At 38.5% G+C, this 24,068-nt stretch overlaps 1 protein-coding gene across 1 annotated transcript; it reads left to right on the top strand.

Moving 5' to 3' along the window:
* Positions 1-18: 18 nt before the first annotated feature.
* LOC117397917 (golgin subfamily A member 7) lies at positions 19-13,689 on the top strand. Its single transcript, XM_059013610.1, has 6 exons — positions 19-126; positions 2,490-2,615; positions 4,032-4,184; positions 7,977-8,078; positions 10,551-10,610; positions 12,265-13,689. The coding sequence occupies exons 1-5, from the start codon at positions 52-54 to the stop codon at positions 10,596-10,598; spliced, it is 504 nt and encodes a 167-aa protein (XP_058869593.1). The 5' UTR covers positions 19-51; the 3' UTR covers positions 10,599-10,610; positions 12,265-13,689.
* The last annotated feature ends 10,379 nt before the right edge of the window (positions 13,690-24,068 follow it).

Genomic DNA, 24,068 nt, shown 5'->3' with positions numbered 1-24,068 from the left:
ATTTTATCTACTGCATTGACAAGCGGAACGTAACTTTCGGTCATTTTGAACATGCGTCCCCGTTCCGGACTTCTAATCCAAGACACCATTCAAAGCGGAAGCAGACGGACTTTCAACATGGCGGAGGTAAGGGGTATTTAATAAAGTATTGAATTTTATTTGTTTAGATCAGAAGTAGGAATACGAGGAAGACTTTTTTAAATAGTTTATTCGGAAAGCAATTTCCTTTCGATGAAGTATCTGTTTTTATTCGTAACATTTGGCCTTAAAAACACACGGAATTAATGTTGTATTTTTTGTGTATTACTGTGATTATTTTCTGATTTTATTCGAAGAAAAATGGAAAAATAATCATAGGAGGGTTGACAAACCTTACTGAAAACGCAAGGTTTACCAAAAACACTTGTTAAATTAAAATGTGTGTTGAACTTTAAAGTTAAAACGACCGTAGTGACATGTTACTAATGTTAGAACTTTGACTTGTCTGTTTTTAACGTTAAATATATGGTAGCTGTAAACATTTCCTTCCTAAACAGTGATATTAGCATAACAACAAAGCCTCACGTGATGGAAAGGTTTACACAGAGGTTGTACTGTTTAGATCACGTAATTCAAGAACCGCATAATTAAATGACATTTTTGTAATGGGAGATGTGTCTAGTGGCAAATCACACAGAACAAAGCTAAATTGTATGTAAAAATGTTATAAACACACCCCAAATGAAAAAGAAAAAAAAAACTGGTACAAGAAATAGACATTCATTCGTATCATACATAAAAAACCATTTCAAGCAGACAAATGCGTAAAACCCTTTTTAAAAATTAAGCTCAGGGACTAATAACCTCAGCTTCCTTAAAAAAAAGAAAATTACAAATATTAAAAATGAAAAACCGCCGTGCTTCCCCGTGTCTGTAGGCAGTTGATAATCGGTTGTTTGTCACAGCAGTTGTAATTTTGACCCCATTGCTTCTAATCATTTTAATAACACATTTCAACAAGGTGTTAATGTCAAACACAGCCGGGTGAAGGAGATGTGAGCCTGGCCCACCCTTGTAACAGACAAAGACTTTTTTTGTAGCATATCCTATAGTATGCATGTCGCTGGGCTTTAAGGGGTTAAGGACCATGCTAGTTTTGGTTTACGAGTTCAAATTTTGTTTCAACCATTTCAAAGATTTTGTTTTCCCCCCAAATTCACAAATAATAGTCATTTACGCATTGTTAATTAGAGAGTCCCAAATGTCAAGTCAACAGGAGGCACACTCTCTTTTGTGCTCGCTTTCAGGGCTCCAGGCAGTTTGGGTCCGGGTGGAATCTGCTAGTTACCCATTTCTGCACCTGGCAGGAGTCTTGTGTTTGTTTAATGAGTAAAGCTGGCTCGTGCAGGAAAGACCATTGATTATAGCTGAAGAGCATGAAAACCGATATTCCCTAAAGTGCGGCTGATTACAAAAACTGTTTACAAGACTTTGCTGGATCGTTAATTATCTTAGTTACTGCACTTTCTACCGTGAAATGTCTGGCTTCGTTTCTGTGTTTCTTGTGAGTCTTGAAAACAAAAGCGATGACTGAGAACGCTGGTTAGATATAACCAGAATTCGTAGTGAAACAGGATCCCAGGGTTGCTACACAGTATCTTTCTGAGCTACTTCATCAAACACCAGAACGTGCTGGCTGTCCAGTTTGTTTTCATTCCCTCGATTTGTCGAAATTATGAACCGATATTCAAACATGACAAGCCCATGTTTATCCTAGTACTGATCTACAGACTTTGACTGTCAAATGACCACTGAATTCACCATGACCCAGTAGATTACCCGTGAACACTGGCAGCTTTGTTAAGGCTCTGCCGCTGGTGCTTCCTGATTCAAAAGTTATTTTGGAGAGAACAGACTCCAAAAGGAGGACACTTTGAAAAGTACTTTGCGAAATAACTTAAGCACAGTTTATGCATTTGTTTTTATTTGCGTGCGTGCCTTTATGTATTTATACAATTGGGACATGTACAATCAAGATGTGTAAAGATGTGATATCTACAAAAGGGGCTGAGTTTAAAAAAAAAAAAAAAAAAAAAAAAAAAATGGTGCGCTTGAAAACTATGTCAAATAAAAATAAACGAGTTACTGTAGTGCTGACAGGTTTCCAAAAAAGGGGCCAAGTCTTCTTGTTTAACTTTATCATTATCGCCTGGAATATAAATACTGCTTGTCCAGTTTCCATTAAACTATTCATTACCGTTTGTTATCCCATGCTATTCTGAACATACTGTTGGTATTTCATGGTCATTAACCTTCTCGTCATACTGACGGCTCTAATTCTGAATTTACAGCACTGACAGGCGGGTGTGTGTCAGTTACTGTCATGCTTGTTTATCTGATCATTGTTTAAACTTGACCCTTGATGTTTTATTTCAAACTTTATAACACCGAAATTGGCTTATTCCTCCTTTTAAAAGGGCATACTGACTACTACTCCTTGTCGGTTTCAGACTCATAGTTTGCAAGACATGAGGCAGCAAGCAGCCATTGCTTCCAAAGTGTTTGTCCAGAGAGACTACTCCACAGGAACCACCTGCCAGTTCCAGATGAAATTTCTGCCAGAGCTGGAGAACCGGGTAAGAAAACAAATGATCAGGGGTAGCGGTTTGGAACAGTAATCAATTGTCATGATATTATCGATAATTAGTTTTTGTCTTGATTATTAGTTGTACTGAAAAATGTATATCGCTAATTGCGTCACCAACAGTAATTGTGCTTATGACATATTTTCTGAGCAATACTAGAAACAGTCAATTGACTTTTCAGGGAATAAAAAGTAAAATCCCAAATTTGTCTGCAAAAAAGACAGCAAGTTTATAAAAATAAACTGCTCTGGCTGCACAGTAGTTTTGACTTTGGGAAGTTGAATGTTTTTTCCCGTGACTGAAAGAGCATTTCAGTTCACACCAGTTTAGCTGGCTTCACGCTCTTTTACCAGTAATGAAAGTTTGCTTTCTCTTCTTGTTATACATTCCTAACATACCGGATTGCAGAATATTACAGTGGGGGGAGCTGGAAAATCAAAAGGGGAGACACATGTTGAACACCTAGTCAAAACACTCCCGAAGGTTAATGTTTAGGTGCTGATTTCTTTATCCAAGCTTTCAAGATCCCTACCTCCTTTTATTTATCTCAGGTTGGCAAAACTTAAAGCAAAAGAAAATCGCTGGTTTTAGTTTTCATGAGCTTCTTCGGTTCCCAGAGATTTGCGGATTTCGTTATTGTACTGTGCCCCTTGGTCCTGTTGAATGAATTTCTGTCTAAAACATTTGCTCCTCTGTTGATTTTAAGGATTTGTTTTATGAATCTGGTGCATACTTGGGCAATGTGAAAGTAGAGTCCTCCTTGTTAAAATATTTAAACAGCTTCACCAAACATGAAAACATGCAGTCAGTAAGGAAATGCTCTGTTAAACCCGGCAGCCACACGCCATTGACTATCTGTACCACACATCAAAATGATCTGAATTCCTTCCACTTTGCTTAAAGACATAAAAAAAATGCCAATGTCCATTTCTTTCACTGATCAGTAACATTCTGCATTATTACAAAATACTTTTAATATAGATACGATACCAGTCGAAGATTCCTGGTATGAATTTTTAATCACCTTCTTATTCATATGCTCTGGCTTGGTTCCACTTATGTAGGCACTATGTAAGGAACCATTAGCCTAAATTACAAGTAACTGTGCATTTTGTATTTTTGTTGAAAGATGTAAGTTATGTCTGCCTCCTCAGATATCATAGATACATTTTATTTAAGCTATATTGAGACTTCAGGACATAGATACTTAAATATTCACTATTCTGTATAACCGTGAATGGTGAGGCTTATCTCGGTGTGTGTGTATAGGTTAATCAAATCAGCCCCTTGGTTTCTTGCCTGCAGATTTGTGATTGAGTGTTTCAAGTTGCGGATGAATTACCAGAAGATTGTCAGGTATGATACTGTCTTATCTCCTGCTGCACTTCACCTTGTCTTCTCGTTCAGATCGACAAACAGCAGTTCGAGGAGACGGTCCGCACTCTGAATAATCTGTACGCTGAAGCGGAGAAGATTGGGGGCAAGTCCTACCTGGAAGGCTGCCTGGCCTGCCTGACTGCCTACACCATCTTCCTTTGCATGGAGACGCACTATGAAAAGGTAAGGGCACCCCCCCGTGAGCTGGCGTTTCTCAAGAAGCACCTTGGCGTCGGTGAGGGCAGAGGTTCAAATCTTGAGAACTGGCGCTGCAGACGTCTGGAAAGATGAAGCTCGTTCCACTTCCGTTTAACAGACTTGCACAGACTCCCCCCCCCCCCCCCCCCCCCCCCACCCCCTCTTTGTTTGCCAGTTCACAAAACTGAAAGACGGAGAGCGATTTGTTCAGCGTTGACTTGAAGAGCGAGCCGTCTCCATTGGATACCTCCGTAACCATTTCTTGATTCCAGAAGACCCATTTTTAATTTATACGTGATATATTTTTAAAGAGTGTTTAATAACGAGCTACTTCCATCAGGGAATACAGTGCAGCGCATTAAAAAAAAAAAAAAAAAAAAAGCAGGCTATTATATTAGTAATTATATTATATTAGTAAATTAGTGTAGTTTATTAGTCTGCTGTTTTGAGTGGGGTTATCTCTCCTATACTATTAGATTGGGCTGTGATTCTGCAGTTTCATAGAGCTTACATTCACATAAATTGGAGGAGGCAGTGTGGTCCAGTGGTTAAAGTCAAGGGCTTGTAACCAGAAAGTCACCGGTTCAAATCCCACCTCTGCCACTGACTCGCTGCGTGTGACCCTGAGCAAGTCACTTCACCTCCTTGTGCTCCATCCTGCGGATGAGATGTTAAATCAGTGTCCTATTGAAAGTGACTCTGCATATAATGCACAGTTCACAGCCTACCTCTGTAAAGCGCTTTGTGATGGTGGTCCACTATGAAAGGCGCTATATAAAAATAAAGATATTATGTAAATGGTATTCTTAAAGTTGTAGAGTAAAACTGAGTTGCGAGTATGTATTTCATTCAGTGTAATCTTCTATGTGGGGTTTGCATAGCTGAGTCACATGTCTCATACTGCTTTATGATATACTTTCATGGTAATAGCTATTTCTTGGTGAATGTCCTCCTTTGTCGCTTTTAAGTCCAAAATTCTGTTCTCGCAATAGCTAAGTAAGGGGTAAAGAATATTTTTTTATAAAGAATGTAACCCCACACTCACCCCTCCACCTAAGTTTGCAAAAAGCCTTTCTGTGTACTTTTTTACTAAGAAACAAAAAACATCCAACAAACTATAATTTAAATACCTTGTCCCCAAGGAAACATGTATAATGTATTTGCATTTCACATCTGTTTATTGATCACATTACAAAACTCTTGAGAGATACATGATTTAAGATACATAATTAAGAGGTTGACAGGAAGCAACAAGTTGGATCATTTGAATAAAATAAGCTGTAGTAAGTCCAAGTGTAAGTACATTGTGCGTTGGTGGATTTAATTCCGATATAAAAAAATGTTTATGGTTTAATGACAATCAAGAATGAAAATGGTGTGTTTTGCTTTACCAGATAAAGTTTGGATAAATCCATCTCCTTGAAGACCCCCAACATTCAGAAACGGAATGCAGATCCTGAGAAACGTAATCCTAAATCCTCATATCCTGATCTGACATGCATGAACGAAAACTTTTAGAAAGAGATGCTATTCAGTCTGTGGTCAATTTAGATTGAAACAACGCAGACGAGAGCAGTGGCCCCGTTAAAAGATGCAGTTTCACGGATTATATTCAAGACAGAAAGGAGGGGGATAGCTGAGCACTTGAAAGGAACTCTTTATTCTGGGACCGGTCACCCAATCTCGATGCTGAGAAAATCTGTCAGTGATTGGTGGATTAGTTGGTAGTGGAGATCTAGGTTCTCCCCTTTCTCTCTTTGGCCCTGAAGGAGGTGTGGATATTTAAGCGCCACACTGATCCAAGACGTCCCCCTCGCCCTTGGCTGTTTTCCAGCCGTCTTCTTTGTTGAAGATAATTGACAACATACCAATGGAGAGAGATAACCCACGTTGATGCCCCCCCTGAACTCGTAACTCGAAACTCTCCGCTGCCTGAAGCCAGGACAGAGCAGAGCAACGATTCGTTCGGCTAATTTAGGGGTTTAAAGGGAATCAAGAAGTAGTTTTTAAAATGTAATCATTATTTTACCTTTTGAGAAAGTTAAGAGTGTTGAAAGGGAATTTCAGTTTTTTTCTTCTGAAACTCAGATTCAAGTTGTTATTTGGTACCTGAGCATCCATAAGGTTCAACCATGTGACATACCTGCCCAAGCTTTATATTCCAGGCGAGTATTATTGACCAAATACAGCTGCCAAATTGTTCTTCTGTTGCTTTTTAGTTTCTGGATGAGCTGTTAGATATTGGCTTCACAACTATAATTATCTCGGTCGAATTGGATTACAGGTATCGTACAACGCAAAATAACCTTTTTATGTCTGCGTCTGTACTAGTGATTACTAGAAGAACTGAACAGAAACAAACTGCAAATTTGCTGTCAGTGTGATGTGTGATATGTGCAGATTTGCTGTCAGTGTGATATGTGTTTGAGTTGGGGAGGAGTGGGGGTGACGACTCCCTCTTAATAAAGAACGCTTGTGTAATATTCCAGTCTGTGGTGAATGATCTGTATTGATAACCTGGTGTGTCAGTGTTTCCAGCATGAGAAAATAACCAGAAGTGGATAGTCTGTTCTAAATGTAGTTTTTGGCTGATTCTCTATTCAGTAAGCTCCCAAAAGGTTACATTTATATAAATATAATGGTACATATTGTTTAGAAATATGCTGTGCAACATTAAACATTCGTGCTGGCAGATATGGGCGTCTATTCAATTGATCTAAACCATGCTTGAACTAAATACTGCAGTTGTTTGACTTCAGATCATTAGAACGGGACCCTACGTGGCATTTTCCCTATTTTTACAGACAGAAGTAGTCGCAGAGTTGTATGCACTGGTACAGTAAATGTTTGATTTCCATAACCTTGGTACAAAGTCCTGTTTTAATTTTCTAGATCTGTTTAGGTCAATTACATTGATCCTGTATGTTTTTTATGCACATGGATTTGTATGGTTGGTAAGAATTTATTAGCACAAAAAAAAAAAAAATCTTTAGTAAAAATCAAAACTAGTTTCTCTAATTTATGCTTTCCGATGAGAAATTTATCAGAGGAGATTAAAACCCAGTTACTAATTTGAAAACCAGCTTGCAGTAGGTGTCTCCATTAAAGTGAGGTCCTTTTAAAGATCCAAACTCTGAGAGGAGTGGAGTTCTGTTTCATGACAGAGAGACCTTATCAGTTCACATCTAATTCTTAGTCAAGAGGATCTGCTCGTTTCAGTAAAGAAGGTACCCTCCAGTCTTCAAATCTAACTGTATGAATTACCTGTGGAACAAAGTAGGACGTGATCTTTAAAGATTAACTTAATCAAACAGGAATAACACCTAAATCAAGTTAGAACACCCAAGACTTTTTTCTTTTAATTGCCAAGATGCACAATACTACCAGCACTTAAAAAAAAACCTCCTCTTATTCTGCCAGGGAGAACACTTGCAGGGAAAAATTTTTGTTTGCAGCCAAACGAGAGCATCTTTGCCTACACATGTAGCACATACTTCTGTGTATTTTTAGTTTGTTGTCCACATCCTCTCTAATTACACAATAAAACAATGCATACCCTCTTAAATAAAAAAAAATAAAAAAAATAAAATAAAATATTTTACAATTTTTATTTTTATAAAGTGCAAAAGCAAAGCAACAAAACACGCTGTGTGTTTAGTCTTTGACAGCAGCCTTAACCCTGCTATTTCCACTGAGATTACTGAAATTACAGATATTACTGTTTTAAAAGAATTCAGGAATGTAGCAGGCTGTTAAAAGGTTTTGTCTCCTCTGCAGGTTTTGAAGAAGATTGCCAAGTACATCCAGGAGCAGAATGATAAGGTCTACGCTCCCCGAGGCATGCTCATCACAGACCCCATTGAGCGAGGACTCCGTGTGGTATCCTTTACTGCTGCAAGAGAATAGAAAACTCCTGTTGCACAGCGCTTTGAGACAGTCCAAGGTGTACTGTCAACTTAATTAGTCACATCTGAGTTTGTTACTTGTACATGGTGACTTATGAGGATCAAAGCAAAACCAGGAATGGATCAAACTGCTGTGCATATCCATCGCCGGTCTGCTGTGCTGAATTAACATTGAAAAACAAAGAGTAGAATCTCAACTGCACAATAAGTGACTTGAGATGTTGATTCGATTAACCTGGGATAAACCACAGCTGGGTTGTTTTGGAGCATTTTGCAGCACTGAGGAATCGCCCTGGATTGTGTAACACCAGCCAGGATTTCGTTTCCTGGGTGGATGGAGTTTTTTTGATGATGGTTAATGACGCTGGCGTAGTAAGGATTTGGTCCTGGGGCGGGGTGATGGTGATGAATCAAGATTTTTGCACATGGTTGATATTTAAGGGTCTCAACCCCCTAAAACCACCCCTTAAGCTACGGCACTCATACCACCTCACCCTGGTTATCCTGGGGTTACCTCCAAGAATAGGTGGTTAATCAAATCCTAGTAGACACCCTGGTGCTGTAAAAAAAAAGTCGATAAAGTTGATCAAGTCGACCGTTAAGTAAGGTTATAGTAAAACTTGGATTGGCTGTAGTGCAGATGAATGACATGGTACCAGCTGTGCAGACGGGAGCTTTCTCAGTATGCATCTAATGCATTACCCACCCCCACACACATAATCCTTGAGCAGAGGCCTCATTCACATTGTACAGCTAACTAAAGATAAAGACGTGTAATGAAAAGCAGAAACAACTGGCATTCTGAAACCCCACAGCTGGTATATAGACTTCCATCGGCTTCGACTTCCTTTGTGGTTGGTTATGAGGGCATCTCGTAACAACAGTGATTTATAGTGTTTCATGGATTAAAAATAAAAATGTTACTACACCAGCTTCCAAGTGTGTTGTGCTCCTGACATCCAAATTAATTGCCCCCTGAATATTGCTAAAGTTGTTTGCTGTTGCTGCCAAGTAATAATGTATACATACATTGTCTGCCTGCATATTCTGTTTCGTATCAAAAGCCTATAGTGCTGGTCTGTATCCAGCAGGTTTATATGGAGGGCAAGGGCTATATATGGAGTTTGAAGCAGGTTTTTTTCTTTTTTAGTTCAACAGCATGTAAATATTTAAAATGTGAGTCTAATGTAGCTAGCTCTTGAAAGACATCAGATTCACTGACTGTCTTAAAAAATTAAAAATCGTAAGAAGCCAAGACCAAGGTCTATGTAAGGACATTCGGCTTTGCTAGAAACCACGATACAAGGAAAAGAACACAGGCAGAGTAGATTGCACATCGCTATATACAGCTAGGACCAAAAGTTTTGCATCACCTAGTATTTTAGGATTGAGACACTGTTTAAAAAATAAATAATACAACTGTATGAACACAATGTTCTTTTATTTAACATCATGCTATTTAAATCAAAGAAACTACAAAATGAAATCGCAAGTGTCTACCGGAAGCCATAGTAGTAGAACGATATTTCATGTATTATTATTTCGTGATATTTCGTGAAGTATCTGGAAAACTACAAAGCGGTATGTGATTCAATATGTTAACGTGACGTTATTCAGCAGGTTTCATTGAAGCACAATTAGTTAATTCCATAGGGCGATGCAAAACTTTTGGCCATAGCTGTGCATGTCTTCCACCTGCCCAAATATTTATTTATGTATAGACAATATCTAACATCGTGGGAAACACGGCTTTTAGTTTTCTTCTCCCCTCGAGCGCTGTCTTTGACCTCACTCTTACAACATGCTTGGTTGTGCTATAAGCCTGAGCCGTTAAGGTAATTGACTCAATTTCTACGTGGAGCCCAGATGACACCGTCAAGCCCTGTTAGCAGCAGAGTGTTCCCAACAGCGAAAAAGTTGGCCAGCTCTGGTCCATACGATTCTGTGCGAAATGTGCTTCAGCTATTTGGCTGTCTGTGAAACCTTGTTTATTTAATTGGTTACACCTTGGAAAGGCAGTTAAGTTGCGTTACAATGTATCTAAATGGGGGTGTCCTCGATCTGGTTGGATTTTATCCAAGCTTGTTTAAATGAACATGAGAAACAGAGAAACAGACTTGTGCCCCTAAAGAATATAACATATCTATATTACATGTTGTTGCACTGTATTTACCAATTGCTGTTTTACCACATGAACTTGGCACCTCAGTAAGTGATTGTGGGGATGCAACTCAGTGCATTTATAGTTATTTTCCCAGTCGTATCATTTTTTTAATGGACCTGTATTTTAAAGTGGGTTCTGCCTCGTCAGTTCATTATACTTTTATCAGAGCCCAGAAATTGTTGGCTTTCCAGTTTGTGTACATTCCTTAAAGGTTACGCCACCTTGCCTGAATTTGTCATAAAAAAAAGTGTTGATATGTTCCTTAACACTGCTGCCCCACAGATTGAAATTACCATTTATGAAGACAGGAATGGAGGAAATGGAAGATAAAAGCTATCAAAGGTAAGCAGATAAGTACGCATTAGATTGAGGTGGGATGATTAAAAATAGCATTTTGGTCCCTTCTGGTTTTCCAATTTCAGTTAAAAAAAAAAAAAAAAAAAAAAAAAAAAAAGAAAAATGGTTTACATTCTGTATCATTAAAGGCACTGTGAATGTGTATCTTACGGGTGATCATCTTTTAAACCCCACAATACTTTACATGTTAATATAAGTCAGGGTATAACTGATTCCACAAGACTCACTGTTTGAATTATTACAAAGCACGTGTGAATTACTGTGCAGCACATTCAAATGCAGAGACATCTATGTAATACCTGCCGCTGTTTCCCCTTTGTAACCCGACAGACCTTGATTGCGTGCCATCGACGTAGGCTTTGTTTTGTCAATTCGCAGCTGCATCTACTTGGCACAACACTTTGTCATGACTCATTTCACAGACATTATTGCTAAATAGCATGTTTTCCGATGGGCTGTGGTTTTGAGCAATTACACAGGAGGCTAATCTATCGCACAGATCAACTGAAACTGTGAAATTCCAAACTAGTTCCTATACGAGGGGTGGAGGGGAATTGAACGCAGAAACATTTTTCTGGATTATTTTGTGAACTGCAAATACGCGTCTGAAAGGTGAGGACTGACATCTCACAGGTCTGATTTGAGCTAACCAAGTCAGTTCTCAAGTCTTTTATTTTTAATTTTATGATGTAAAATTAACATATTCCAGTGTGCCTGTGATGGTCAGTAGGTACCATGAATTTGTCTTCATTGAGTTAACATTATATATAGATTTTTAAATGTTTTAAAAATGACTCTTGTAATTAATGTTTCAGTTCTGCATTGTAATTGATGACGTGTTTCACCTCCCCCGGAAAGCTGTTGTAAAATAGATGATCCATCTCGATTCATTTTTCCCACTTAAAATACATACATACATACATACATACATACATACATACATACATACATAAAATAACAACCTCACTGTTTAAAACATCTGCCGCCTGGGAGGATTTGAAAGGGATCAGAAACCAGCTCTGTTTGTTCAATTAAGATTGCGGCTGACGGGCAGAATCTCCCCAAAGCGATTTCATGAAGTGATCCAAAGAGCGTATATATGCAAATTGTGCAAAAAGGCCAGTGTCAAACCATGACCTTGAGGAGCAAAAGTAGATTGTAGACTGCAGAAGGAACTCGTCCTAATTTGATATTGGAACAAGCTGAGATCTTCTTTTACAGAGAGGCTTCGTGGAGCACATGAAAACCTAGCTTTAGTTAACAATACAGCCCTCCCTCATTAATTGGGTCTCTGTAGTAGTACCAAAATAAACTTTGTAAAGATTACTCAATTAAACATTGAAAAAGACAGCTAGTAGAAACATTTGTCAAAAAGGTATTTGCAACATTTGTTAAAGTATTGAGACATGTCCTACCGTTTTATAGCTGTGGGTGATATTTAGATATCTTAAATCGTGAAGAATTGAGGGCCTTAATAAAGAATAGCATTTACTGTCATACAGAAAGGTGAATAAACCCAAATCTTGAATTGCCAAATCATGAACGTCGCGGAAGCTGCATTCTTTTGAATATGTAAAGAATTAGCAATGTCTTTACAATGTCTTTAATGTAATTTTTTTTTTGTCTTTTTTTGTCCTAGCAAGCCATATGTTGAAAAGCTGCAAGGGGGCTGTCTGTTCCTGATTCTTGTTCTTCACAGTGATTGCTCTCCTACCTCCTACCCGATTGGTTGACTTGTCGCGACCCATCGAATAACTCACCTGGTGCCACCCAATGACACAACACACTGCGTCTCAACAATCTTCTCTCCTCTTTCCCCCCTCCTTGTATTATATGTAGGTAGTTTCAGATATAGCGGTTTTTTTTGTTTGTTTCCTTTTCTATTTCTTTTTTTGGTTACAAATACAATTATTTATAAAGAACTTGCATGGTAAAACAAACAAAGAAATTATCCACACACAGTGATCTACATGTATTTTTTTTTTTGTTTTCAATCAAGTTTTTCAATTTATACATTTATGTTTTCTACTTATTTTCTATTCTTTTCTAGACCACATACCTAGGTTTTATTTTTGTTAAGCCAGCTGTGCCATACAATTGTCAAACTAACCTCCACCTCCCCTTTTATGTCATTATAGAACAGAGTGATATTGGTAGGACAACAGTGACAGTGAATTATGTGTTAAATGTGTGACTCTGATAGTGCAGAGCGTAAGAGTTAATTTCAGGTATGATAACTGTCTTAAATTTCAGCCTTCTGTAGGTCAGTGAATTGTGTGGTGTTTTGCTATGCCTATCCATGTAATTTGATTCCCACCACATGCTTACAATATAGTGGCTGTAAGACAGGTACTCTATTACAGTAAGTGGCTGATGTTCGAATCAGGATTTAAATGGTATTGAAGTCTGGTACAACGCAAAGTAGTAGCTTCTGCATTCTCAGTTGGACCAGCCTAATGAAGGACTGTTATGTGGAGATCACAAGTGTATAAGATGAACTCATAAAAAATGTGCCTGTCTTTTAAAATAAGTTATTGGTAGATCAAATGGTAGCCGTATCAGTCCAGAGATGAGAGACAAAGAGAAGGAGGTGCGATTGGACTAAACAATAATTAAGTCCAATAAAAGGTATTGCATCTTCGTCTAAAATAAGTAAAAAAAGAATAAAAAATTGTTATGATATCAAAATATATTAAATTCCATTATCTGACAATATTGATAGTATTTTTACTGATAACAAGTAACATTATGTTGCTCCGTTGTGGTAAGTCAGATAATTGATTTGTATTGATCAGGTTATGGATGGTATGCACATGTGTTTGTGTGTGTATAGAGAGATTTTATATGTACAGAGAGAGCAACCGCTTCAGAAACCTAAAGCACAGTAGTGAAACTAGTTATATTCAGCCCTAGTTATGTCAGGCAGTGTCTTTCATATTTATCATTCAAACCAATACCTTTTAATATTTTTTTTTTTTAAATGCATGTTAACTTATTCATTATGACCTGTAATAACATGTATTGTGTAACAATAAATGGAAATACAATATGATTCTTGATAAAACGAGGAGCACAATGCATTTGTTGGGGTGCCTTAACATTTTAATGGAGAATGAATCATTACAAGTGCCGCACTGTGTAGGTGTTTTGGAAGGGGAAAATTGCTTAAATCATTTTTACTGAAGGAAGCTTTGGCATTGTGTATCAGATGTACTGTACAGTAGGAGCGAGCAGAATCTGCGCAGAAAGAGCTCTGGGTTTAGTAATGGCAAAGTGATTGCATTTTTGAAAATGCTTTCAAAATCTAAAGTTGCCAGTTTACATTATGAAAGTGAAGAGTTGTGGAGTTTTGCTTATGCCTGCTAGTGTGAGGCCAGTGGCTAAAGTAGGTGCTCCAGTGATCAAAGAGCAAAGTAGTTTGCACAAACCCAGCATCTTTTGATGCCTTTAACTAAATAAAAAAAGTGGGTGGCTACCCATCCATGGGGGATCCTACAGAAATACACCTGATGATCATCACCACTGTACAGAGCGAAATGTGCATACTGACGTTATTATCACTCTACAAAACTCCAGGGACCTTTCTGTGGTGCTTCCTATTGCACGTACCCAGTTGCATGTCTAATGAAAACATTGGGGGTGATTTTCAAAGCTTTTTAGTCCAAAGTGTAAAACGCCTGTTAGTTGCAAAACCAGAAATAAGGTTTTGGTACAGTTAGATAATACGTTTGAAATCTAATACACCACTGTTAATGTCTTGCATTGTGGTCCCAGTAATACCAGAAAAAAACTTTATTGTATAGTTGTTGGTGCCTTCTGGTTTGTGTCCTCGTTAGAGTTCTCTAGATTCAACTTCAATGGCCTTTTAAACACCATCAGTTATTTCTGTGGGTAAAGAAAGACATTGTGTAAAAGCATGATGTGGAGTCGGGCAACGCATGCGTGGTCTTCAGAATGCCTTTAAGTTGTCTTTCAAAGAACTGTGTTTTGAATCAAAAGTAAAAAATGTTGAAAAATGCTAAACTGGCGTCTACACAATCATCAGGGCAAGGGAAAAATGTGGCCTTGCAATAACAGAACATTACCAGTTTGGGATGAGATCAAACTAAGGGGTTAGTCAAAAATGCCCCCAGTTTAACATGCTGATGCTAGAGGTCACTCCTGCTTTTCAGAGTGCAAAGCTTAAGTCCCTTTTACTACACAAACAAATCACTTCAAAGCTGAATTTATCTTAGACACTGTTAATGATGGTCTGTGCGGGGCATGGTAATAGATTACACCTGAATTAAAAGAAAACCTTGTATTTCTCCCTGTAGACCAAGTGTAAAAATGTGAACGAACAGGGTCAATGTTAAAGAGAGTTAAACAAACTAAACACAAAAAAAACTTCGGCGGTCATTTTATATCAAAGGGATGCCAACACCGCGCTTGATCAAAAACATGCAGTTCTTTCTAAAAATATCACAAGCACTTTATAGAGGGGAAAAAACTGACCTCAGGGTTTGCATGTGTTTGTATCATAAAAACCAGCAGATTTATAAACGGAGAATTCAAGATAGAACAGATTGTTAGTTCAACATTATCAGGATCCCCATTATGTTACTTGGGATGAACACGGATTTCACTTGCTTATGAATATGACTTAATTCTGATAAGTATGATTGTTTATTCTTTCATATTCAATTGGAAGAAAGAAAATATATATTATAGCCCTGTACTGAAGTAGTGAAAGGCCTTAGTAGTAAAATGTAAATCTTGTACCCCTGCCAAAATTACCTTCCAGAAGATTAGAGAGAGATTTTCTATAGAACCACAACATGTGTTTGTATTTCAGTCGAATAATACTGTATGAAACTGTATGGTGCACAGAGAGGCTTGATCACAAATTTTGTCTTTGTATGTATCTTTTTGGTATATTAGGGTATATTATTTTTGATGTATACTACGAAGAAAACCACTCCTCTGAATATTTAAAGATGGTTTCCCAGTGATTAATATATGCAATATGTCAATGTAATGTTTAAGGATAATTAGCTAATCTTTTCGATGCTTACTAATACTCTGTAATTGTAAGTACTTTTTACACATTTATCTGCTTGCTATTTAGCTCTTGAGTGACACTACTTTTCCACATGTTTGTAAGCACCTGGTAAAGAAGATTCGGGTAATTAAAAGATCTCTATGCAGGCATTTATTGCATATAACCATTCATATGAACTCCCTCTGTTTAAATAGATGCTGGAAGGGTAATGCTTCCAATTAAAAAATATCAAGATCCCAGCACCAAAAAAAACCCTGAAATGACTTAAAATAACAATCCCAAGATCAGTGAATACAGGGACAGTAAAAGTATCAAAAACCTTTTTTAAAAAAAAAAAAAAAAAAAAAATATTTTATAGTTCTGGCTTCATAGATCATATGCAATCTATGCATTATTATCGGCCACCATGTATAAATAATATTTGTCACTGACTTACTTTTTAAATGCTTTTTGAAGCAACACTAAATAGGATGTTCTGGCCCACTGTTGTATTAAGTATTCTATCCCTAAACCAAAAACTTTAGCATAAACCTGAATGGACCTTTCTTCAAACACACAGCACAACTATTATACTTGTGTTTACTCCAAATCTAATGTACAGTATATACCCTTTAAAAAAAGATATATTTTACCTGTAACCCTTAACCCTTTGTATATTTATAGAACATGTTGGCTTTACTGTATGATTTGTAGGTGTTACTAAGTGATTACATTAAACAAAAGAAAGCCGTTTCCATGCAGTCCCTTCTTGCAGAAATAGCAATCGCAGACCTGTAAGGAAAATATCCTGCTGAGTGATGTCATTGCTTATGAGACCTGCCAGGCGGATGAGTTATGGCGATCATTACTGGTTTGTTTTCCTTCATCCATTTTCTTGCTGTGCCCTGATCGCTGCTCTGCACACACTCCATAAAACACAATAAGAGTTGTTTCAACCAATATATATATATATATATATATATATATATAAAAATAATTGTGTGAAAACTTTTAAGACACAATACAGATGTAAAGCTGGAAAGATACTGCACAGCCAGTTGGGAAAGCGTCATTTTGAGGAACATTTTCTGTTTACCGGCTGCTTGGTCTCGTCATGCATTATTTATCCTTGTTAAGTGAGACTTTTTTATTTTTTAAAGTACTGTGCAGTCAGGCTTCTATCAACAGGAACTGCTTGCAATTATTTGACGAGAGGTGTTCTTTTATAACAGGCACCTTACCTGAACCAACACAAAACGTCTTGTTACATGTAATACAGAATTAATTAAACACACACACACACATGGAGTAAGGAATAACAGATTCAGCACAATCTAATCTCTAGGATTTTTTTATACCAGTTTCAGTTCAAGCCTATTGTGTCTATCTAAACACCAGCCATGTGTTGTCATGCGCCTCCATTAGGTAGGTGGTCCAGTAGGTGCGCCATGGTTTCATTTTTCATTTTGATGATTAACCTTTTTTGCAGGACTGGACCACAGTAGCCCCTGTGGCACTAGGTGTTAGGACCCCATCTGAAGCCATCCAGAGTCTTGCAATGCGAAAACCCTGTTTCATCACAATTCACCAGATAGACACAGGCAGCCCCCATGTATCCGCAGAATCCAATGCTCTCAATAACGCATGCTAAAACAACGTTAGTGCCAAGTTTCAGCACAACTGAATAAGCAGTTTTCCAGACGGAAGAAAATGTGTGATTTTGGTAGGTAGGTACGACCTTGGATATTTCCAGACAGCGCTATAGATTAAACATTGCAGTGGTTTCCACCAGGTACCAGCTGCTAGAGCTGTTAATAGGACTGTGACGTGAACAAAGGCACCAGGATGCAGCAATTTGTCTATAGCGTATTTAAAACATGTGCCTATCTTTAACATAAAGAAAACCTCAGCCCGATAAAAGGTAGACCCGTAATAATGTTAATAAAGCTAATAAGTGGTAAGAAAATTGATTTGAAAGCATTGGTTAGCACATTTGAAATATAGCTGGAGGCTACCGGACGGGCAGCTTTTACTTCAGCGACGCGTCTTTTAACACATTTTTATTAAAAACACCAGCGAGGAATGATATCTTGACCCCCCCCCCCGACCCTATTTATAATCCAGGAACGTGTCAGTTTAAGTGATGTGTCAGTGTTTCTGTATAAAAACGCGCAATGCGTGTTCTCTGCATGTACGGTTTACTTTGCGCTGATGTGTTTAGACAGAGAGGAGAGGCAGCTGTGCTCAGTTGTAAAATCGCATCTCGGGGGTAGGGGGTGGGGTTCATGCCGTGGAACTCGCAGTTGGAAACACTGTGATTGAGCCGCTGAAATGCTGTTTACTCCCAAAGGCTGTGCTTCACAGCTAAGTGGCACTCGTGTGCAAATTCCTTATGGAAATGTACATTTCCAATGCATCAGTTCAGACTTTGCATGAGAACGTTTGGCCGCTGCTTTTCTGCCTTTGGTGAACAGGGGTCCTCAAAATCGCACAGTAATCGCATAGTACCGGAAAGGTTCAAACTATTTGTATGAAATCAAGACTTTGTCGGATTAGAACCAAATGCAATCTGAGATTTCTATAGGAGGCTAAGAGTGTGTGATACAAGTCTGGTGAATTCTGGTGCAAACTCAAGGCTCCTATTGTGTTCACCATTTAGAGTGTGACAGACAGACAGGCATGATCAGCACAAGCCAGACCCCCCTTTTTAAATGAAGACCCTAAAAACAACAGGCTTAAATAACTAGATCTCATTGGCCTAAATAAAATAAATGGGTAATTTTACTAGACATTACTTTTCTTGAAGAGTAAGTAGCTTCAGATGCAAGGTGTAATGCTATGACAGTGCAGATGCCCTGCACATGTAAATGGGGTTTATCTGTTTAAATCTGGGTTTGTGCTCCCTAATTAAGATAAGTGTGGAATGTGGCCCGGCGTTAATTGATTGATTGAGTATCAATCAACCCTGGCCACATGCCTTGAAAAAGGAGCTGGAAAGCCAGTCCTTTGTTCTTTTGTTCTTTCTTACTCTCAGCAAACAGAGACGAATGTGTGGAGAACCCTCACAGCTGCGTGCGTGAGCCAGGGGGAGCAATGGGTTACCACTGTGTGTAGGGCCAGATAACTGCTCCTCTCAAACACAAATAAACTGAGTGGGATTAGAATCCACAAAACTCTGAACCCTAAAGCACGGCCATGGCCCTCGTTGAATTCTGTAATCTGTATTTTGATCTTTTTGGTTTAGCAGTTCCTGGAGCGGGACCCTCTTTTTAGAAGAGGTAACGCGGAGCCGGCTGCTGGGTCAACTTTTATTTCCTAGCTTTCGTTTTACTAGTTCTGTTTGTTCAGTTTTTTTTATTCTGAATGTTTCACTTCATTGCAAATATTTGTAAATAAAACCTGCATGTCTGAATGGTGTGTCGACCGCAGTCTCTCTCCAATCTTACAAATATTAGCAACATAAATTACAATTATTATTATTATTAGGTTATTTGGCAGACACCTTTGTCCAAGGCGATTTACAGGTGTTACATGGCAAGATCACAGTGCAAAAACGATATTTAAATACAGTGTAGTTTACAGTAAGTGCAAATCTACTAGAATACAATACGAGATAAGAAGTAACAAGTTAGGATTAAAACCATTTGTATCTCCAGTGATATACTAGCAGTGCAACAGTGCAAGGATAGTTTTATTTATTAGCATGGTTTGAAAGGAATGAGAAAAACACACAGTCAGCTTCGTTGGAGTCTCTGACACCCCCTCAGTGAATTGGGAGATTCCTCCAGTCCAAGCACCTCAACAAACCCACCTTCTCCTTTCTGATCTCAAACCACACACAGCAGTGCATTCCAGCTCAACGTCTCGCAGGTCTGTTCCAAAATATTGATTTTTCTCCCGAGGAAAAAGATGAAGAGGTTTCATTGAAAGCAGATGGATCTGTGGGCCACGGGAATGCTTCAAATTCTCCTCAAGGTCTGATGCACAGGACCTCAATTTGGTTATGCGAGCGTGAACCCTTTCTGGGAAATATGCACAACATGGGCCAGAAATATTGATGTGTGTGGAATCTCTAATTCCCTTTATTTTCCAGCTCTGGTTATTTTAAGTTTCTAGTCATAGACTCCAGCATAAACCCATTCCTAATGCATTCTGATGTGAACACTCATAGCTTTCTAATGACATCACGGTTTTCCCATGAGCACAAGTCACATTATTCGTTTGTCGATTTTAAAAAGCACATGGTCTCAGGGACTGTTACCATAAAGAGCAAGTTACCTTGACATATTATTTCTTTGCTCATCGTTCCCTCGTATTTGTATGTGGTTCTCGGTTCTGTTGATTCTATATTGAGTTCTCATTTTCCTTTGTCTGTCTTTACCTGTCAGTGAGGTATTCTTGGAAATTCTAATTCAAATCATGTGACAAAATGGCCTTTGAACTTGGCTGGTCATACAGTCAGGAGAGTGCAGGTCGCGTCCTGGCTGTGCAAAGTTGTCGGTCTTTGCTAGGGATTCAGGAGGGAGCGGCGCACTGAACCACTCAATGATGGCAAACAACATAAAAAGACAAGGGAAAAGTGGAACCAATAAATACAACGACATTTGTAGCAGCTACGTACTCTTTAAGGAATTTATAGTGTGCTCGTGGCAGGTAAAAGTCAAAACGAAAGTCTGAAAAAAAAAGATCAACGGCAAAAACCATAAGCGATTGAATGGAAGCTGGCATATTATCTTAACTACAGACAAGCTGTTTAAAGGAAACTGTCCTCCCTCCTGCGTTAACCACGGTTGCACTTTCTCACCTTCGTCTCTGAAATCTAAAGCAACACACAATAAAAGGATATAGCTCCGCACAGACCGCTGTTATTAATCATCCTCCTCTTTTATTCGACACAGAACAGCGCTCAAGGCCAGCCTGCGAATATTCATAATTAATCATGTGCCGTTTCTCCGCATTCAATGCATTTTGTACGCTTTTGTTCAAAAGCCTCTCCTCAAAAGAAAGCATATGTCTGGAGGAAAGAACTGCCAAAGAAAATCTACTGGATGGCCGCAGTTCACATTAAACACTGATCTGAAATCATTATTCATAGCGTGTATAATGGGACTTAAGCCTGTTCGTTTAATCAACGGTCATGGGTCATATCCACTAAGAATTTAGCAGAACATGCCCCCACACCCCCCTCCCCCAATAAAAGTATTTCCTGTACTGTGATACATACATTATATATTTATATCTCTATCCGTCTTTCAGGAACATACTTATAGAATGATAAATCTACCCATGCCATGTGTGCAACAAGCACAGTATATACAGAATGCAGCCAGAACTCCATCTCAAGGGTCAAGACTGCAGTTGAGTTCAGTAGAGTTTGCCAAGGTAGTGCCACGCCTTCGGAGAGGAATGAAACCATTGTTACATTATAAAGCTAGAAAGGAACAACTTGGTTCAAAGAAGGAGCGGTTATTGTTCTTTGTACGGTAAAACCTTTCTAATAAAGCTGGTCAAGGGACTAACAAGTGAGGTTTTACTGTCGATTGTTGATTGTTAGTTTCATACCCATTCCTCTTTGAAAACTGTCCTTTGCACCTATGTCAAACTGGTCTTCAGACGCCGTGCTTGCACAAATGCTTACTCCTTTGACGTTGTTTTCTAGAAGAGTTCTTGTCTGGGATATGTGTGTCCCATTTGTCTGGGTTCCATTAGGTTTGTCACTAGACTCAGGTATCTTCTTGGATCCATAGAGCCATAGAACTGACCATCCTTTTTGATATTTTTCAGACACCTTTCAGTTGTTTTCTGCCCTTTACCGTCATCAGAACGTATTTGATCACAATGCAGTGACCACATCAATGGTGTGATGTCATAATGAAACTTTTGGAGTTAACGCACCGTGACTGTTGCTGTCCAGTGTGGAGTTGTGAAAGCACAGGTAAGTACTATTTCTAGTATTCTCTATTGTATGTACTTGTAATTCTGTAACAGAGCTTGTGTTCACGTGAGTAATTCATCTCTAACTTAATCCAAAACACTCAATTCTGATGTAAAACTATGTTAAATGTCAAACACGCACGATAAAGAATTGCTGGCCGTCTAGCTGACTTGACGTCTCATAATTTTTTATCTCTGCGTACTATGTAACTAAATCAGTAAACTAAAACTAGCAATTCCTCCTAATGATTGGTTGAAACCGCTTTATTTCTGGGGTGGTCAAAGTTGGTATTCCGGTCCTGGTCTTTGTTCCAACCATGTTCTAACCCATTAACCCTCTATCCAGACCGTAAAGCAGTTCTAACTTTACCTGTTATACCTGGAGTGGCGTGGCCCTTCGGGGATGTGATTGGACATCCCTGCTTTACACTGTACCCTAATCACAAAACCTTACAGACCGTTTCAAAGGGTTGTTTTAAAGACTGTTTTTGAGAGGTTATTAGTGGACGTTTCCAAGCGCTGTTTATCTAATTAGGGCTGTTTATAAACAGCCCTAAATCGTTTAGAAAGTCTACATACGGGTACCACTGTATAACTAAGTGTCCACCTCAAATAAAACCATGCCTGCTGTGTCTCAACTCACGTGTTTATTTTTCAGAGTTGGAATAAAACCCCAGCCTCTGCACAATGTGTTTGCCTCTGGTCTGTAAACGTTGCTGTCAGGTCTCAGTGTATTTGGTGAAATCGATTTTGATGTTAGTGCTTCCCATGGCAGACCGAAAGCATTCAATAGCCTCTTTCTCTGGGAGTCAAGTTAACAGAAAAATAAAACACTCTATAAATCCTCGGCAATAAAGGTTCATGTACATAGCGGCTTTCTCCTTTTGTTGACACGGCTGCAGCCGTATATTATTGCACTCGATCTGGGAGTCTCTAAGGAACGCACAGGGCTAGAGGATATGCTGATTGCAGCATTGCTGGCTGGAGCAATTTCCTTTCCAAATGATATTCATTGTCAATGGCTCTTTACTGAGGGGCAATGTTAACACAAGGGCAGTTGCATGGTTTGAGGTTACCATTGGTGTGACACTGAAATTGTATTACAATTGCATGAACCAACACACACTGCTGATAACATTGCAGTACCATGGCACTGTATTCGTATGAGACAGTGTGCAATGTGCAACATCTTCTAAAACTCTGCTGTGGACCAATTAAAAGTGCTGCTATTTCTTCAGTGTAAAGAACTGGTATTACAATGGTATCTCAATGGCGTTTTCAAACGGTTCTGCCCTTTTATAGACATAAAGAATAGAGGATTGTATCAAACGACCAATGAGATTTTAAAGCTAACCGCTCCAACCACAACTCTTTATACTGCAGCCTAACTATAAATCTGTTCAATAGGTTACCGAACCTGACTATTTAAATGTTCAGACTTGTATCGAAACCTTTCTTTCAGTAGTATTACAGAATTCTGCCGTTGAGTGTTGCTTACACGGCAACTGCCACTGCGAAATTAAGACAACGCTTTTAAAGACCGTAAGAAATACGTATAGGTTTAAATGCGGTGAGAAGCCACTGTTTACCGGTGGAAGATGACGGCTGCAGAGGATATTGTCAACGCACACAATAAAATCTAATGCTACAAAAACAACGAATTAGTGCTCAATTTAGAAATACTAAAATAAATGTTACAAATGTAACAACATTGTTTTGACTGGAAGTGTTTTCAATTGAAAGAGACTTCTAGTTGAAACGTTAGTCAATTGAATGTACTTATGTGCAGCTGTAAAGGTATACCCCTACAAAATGGGCCAAGAATTGACCACGATACATAGTTTCCAACAATGAGGGTGACTTGGCTGTTTTTACATGTTTGAAATGTTTTCGTCTGATTGCTTTTTACAGCTCATGCAAACAAATCAGTGCTCCGATTAAAATTCCCCAAGATAGAAATCAATACAGATGTAAACACTGTTCTCGTACATTGAGGTGTGCATACCGAGTATCTCCAAACAAATAGAAAATAGATGTACAACACACGTCACAAAAATGTAAAGCTGCATTTACTTCAGTGATTGGATATGACGGCTGACAAACTCTATTGGTGTTTTCAGAGGGAAGCAATTAAACTGGCCCTCCGGCATGTCTTTATATTTTGCAAGGAAACAAACTTGGTTTAAAATGAACCAACAGCGCCACCTGGTGTCACGATTATGCCATTGGCGTGTTAACATGTTAGGTGTAGTTAAGGTTTTAAAATCCAGTTTCCTAGCGTAGGTTTCAAAAAACCTATGAAGGTACAAGACTATAGTTGTCATGCTTTTGTAAGACTGATTTCAATTCTGTGGGTAAACTGAAATTACACTGCAAATTTGCCATGATAAACTTTTTTTTTTTTTTTATGGATGTGGTTTGTTTATAATAATACTATATTCCAGTATCATACTGTATAACTATTTATTGCATTTTGATTACTGAAAGCT

This window comes from Acipenser ruthenus, chromosome 46 (assembly GCF_902713425.1).
Source record: "Acipenser ruthenus chromosome 46, fAciRut3.2 maternal haplotype, whole genome shotgun sequence".
In the NCBI taxonomy this organism is placed as follows: domain Eukaryota; kingdom Metazoa; phylum Chordata; class Actinopteri; order Acipenseriformes; family Acipenseridae; genus Acipenser; species Acipenser ruthenus.
This window is presented reverse-complemented; position numbering and strand designations above follow the sequence as displayed.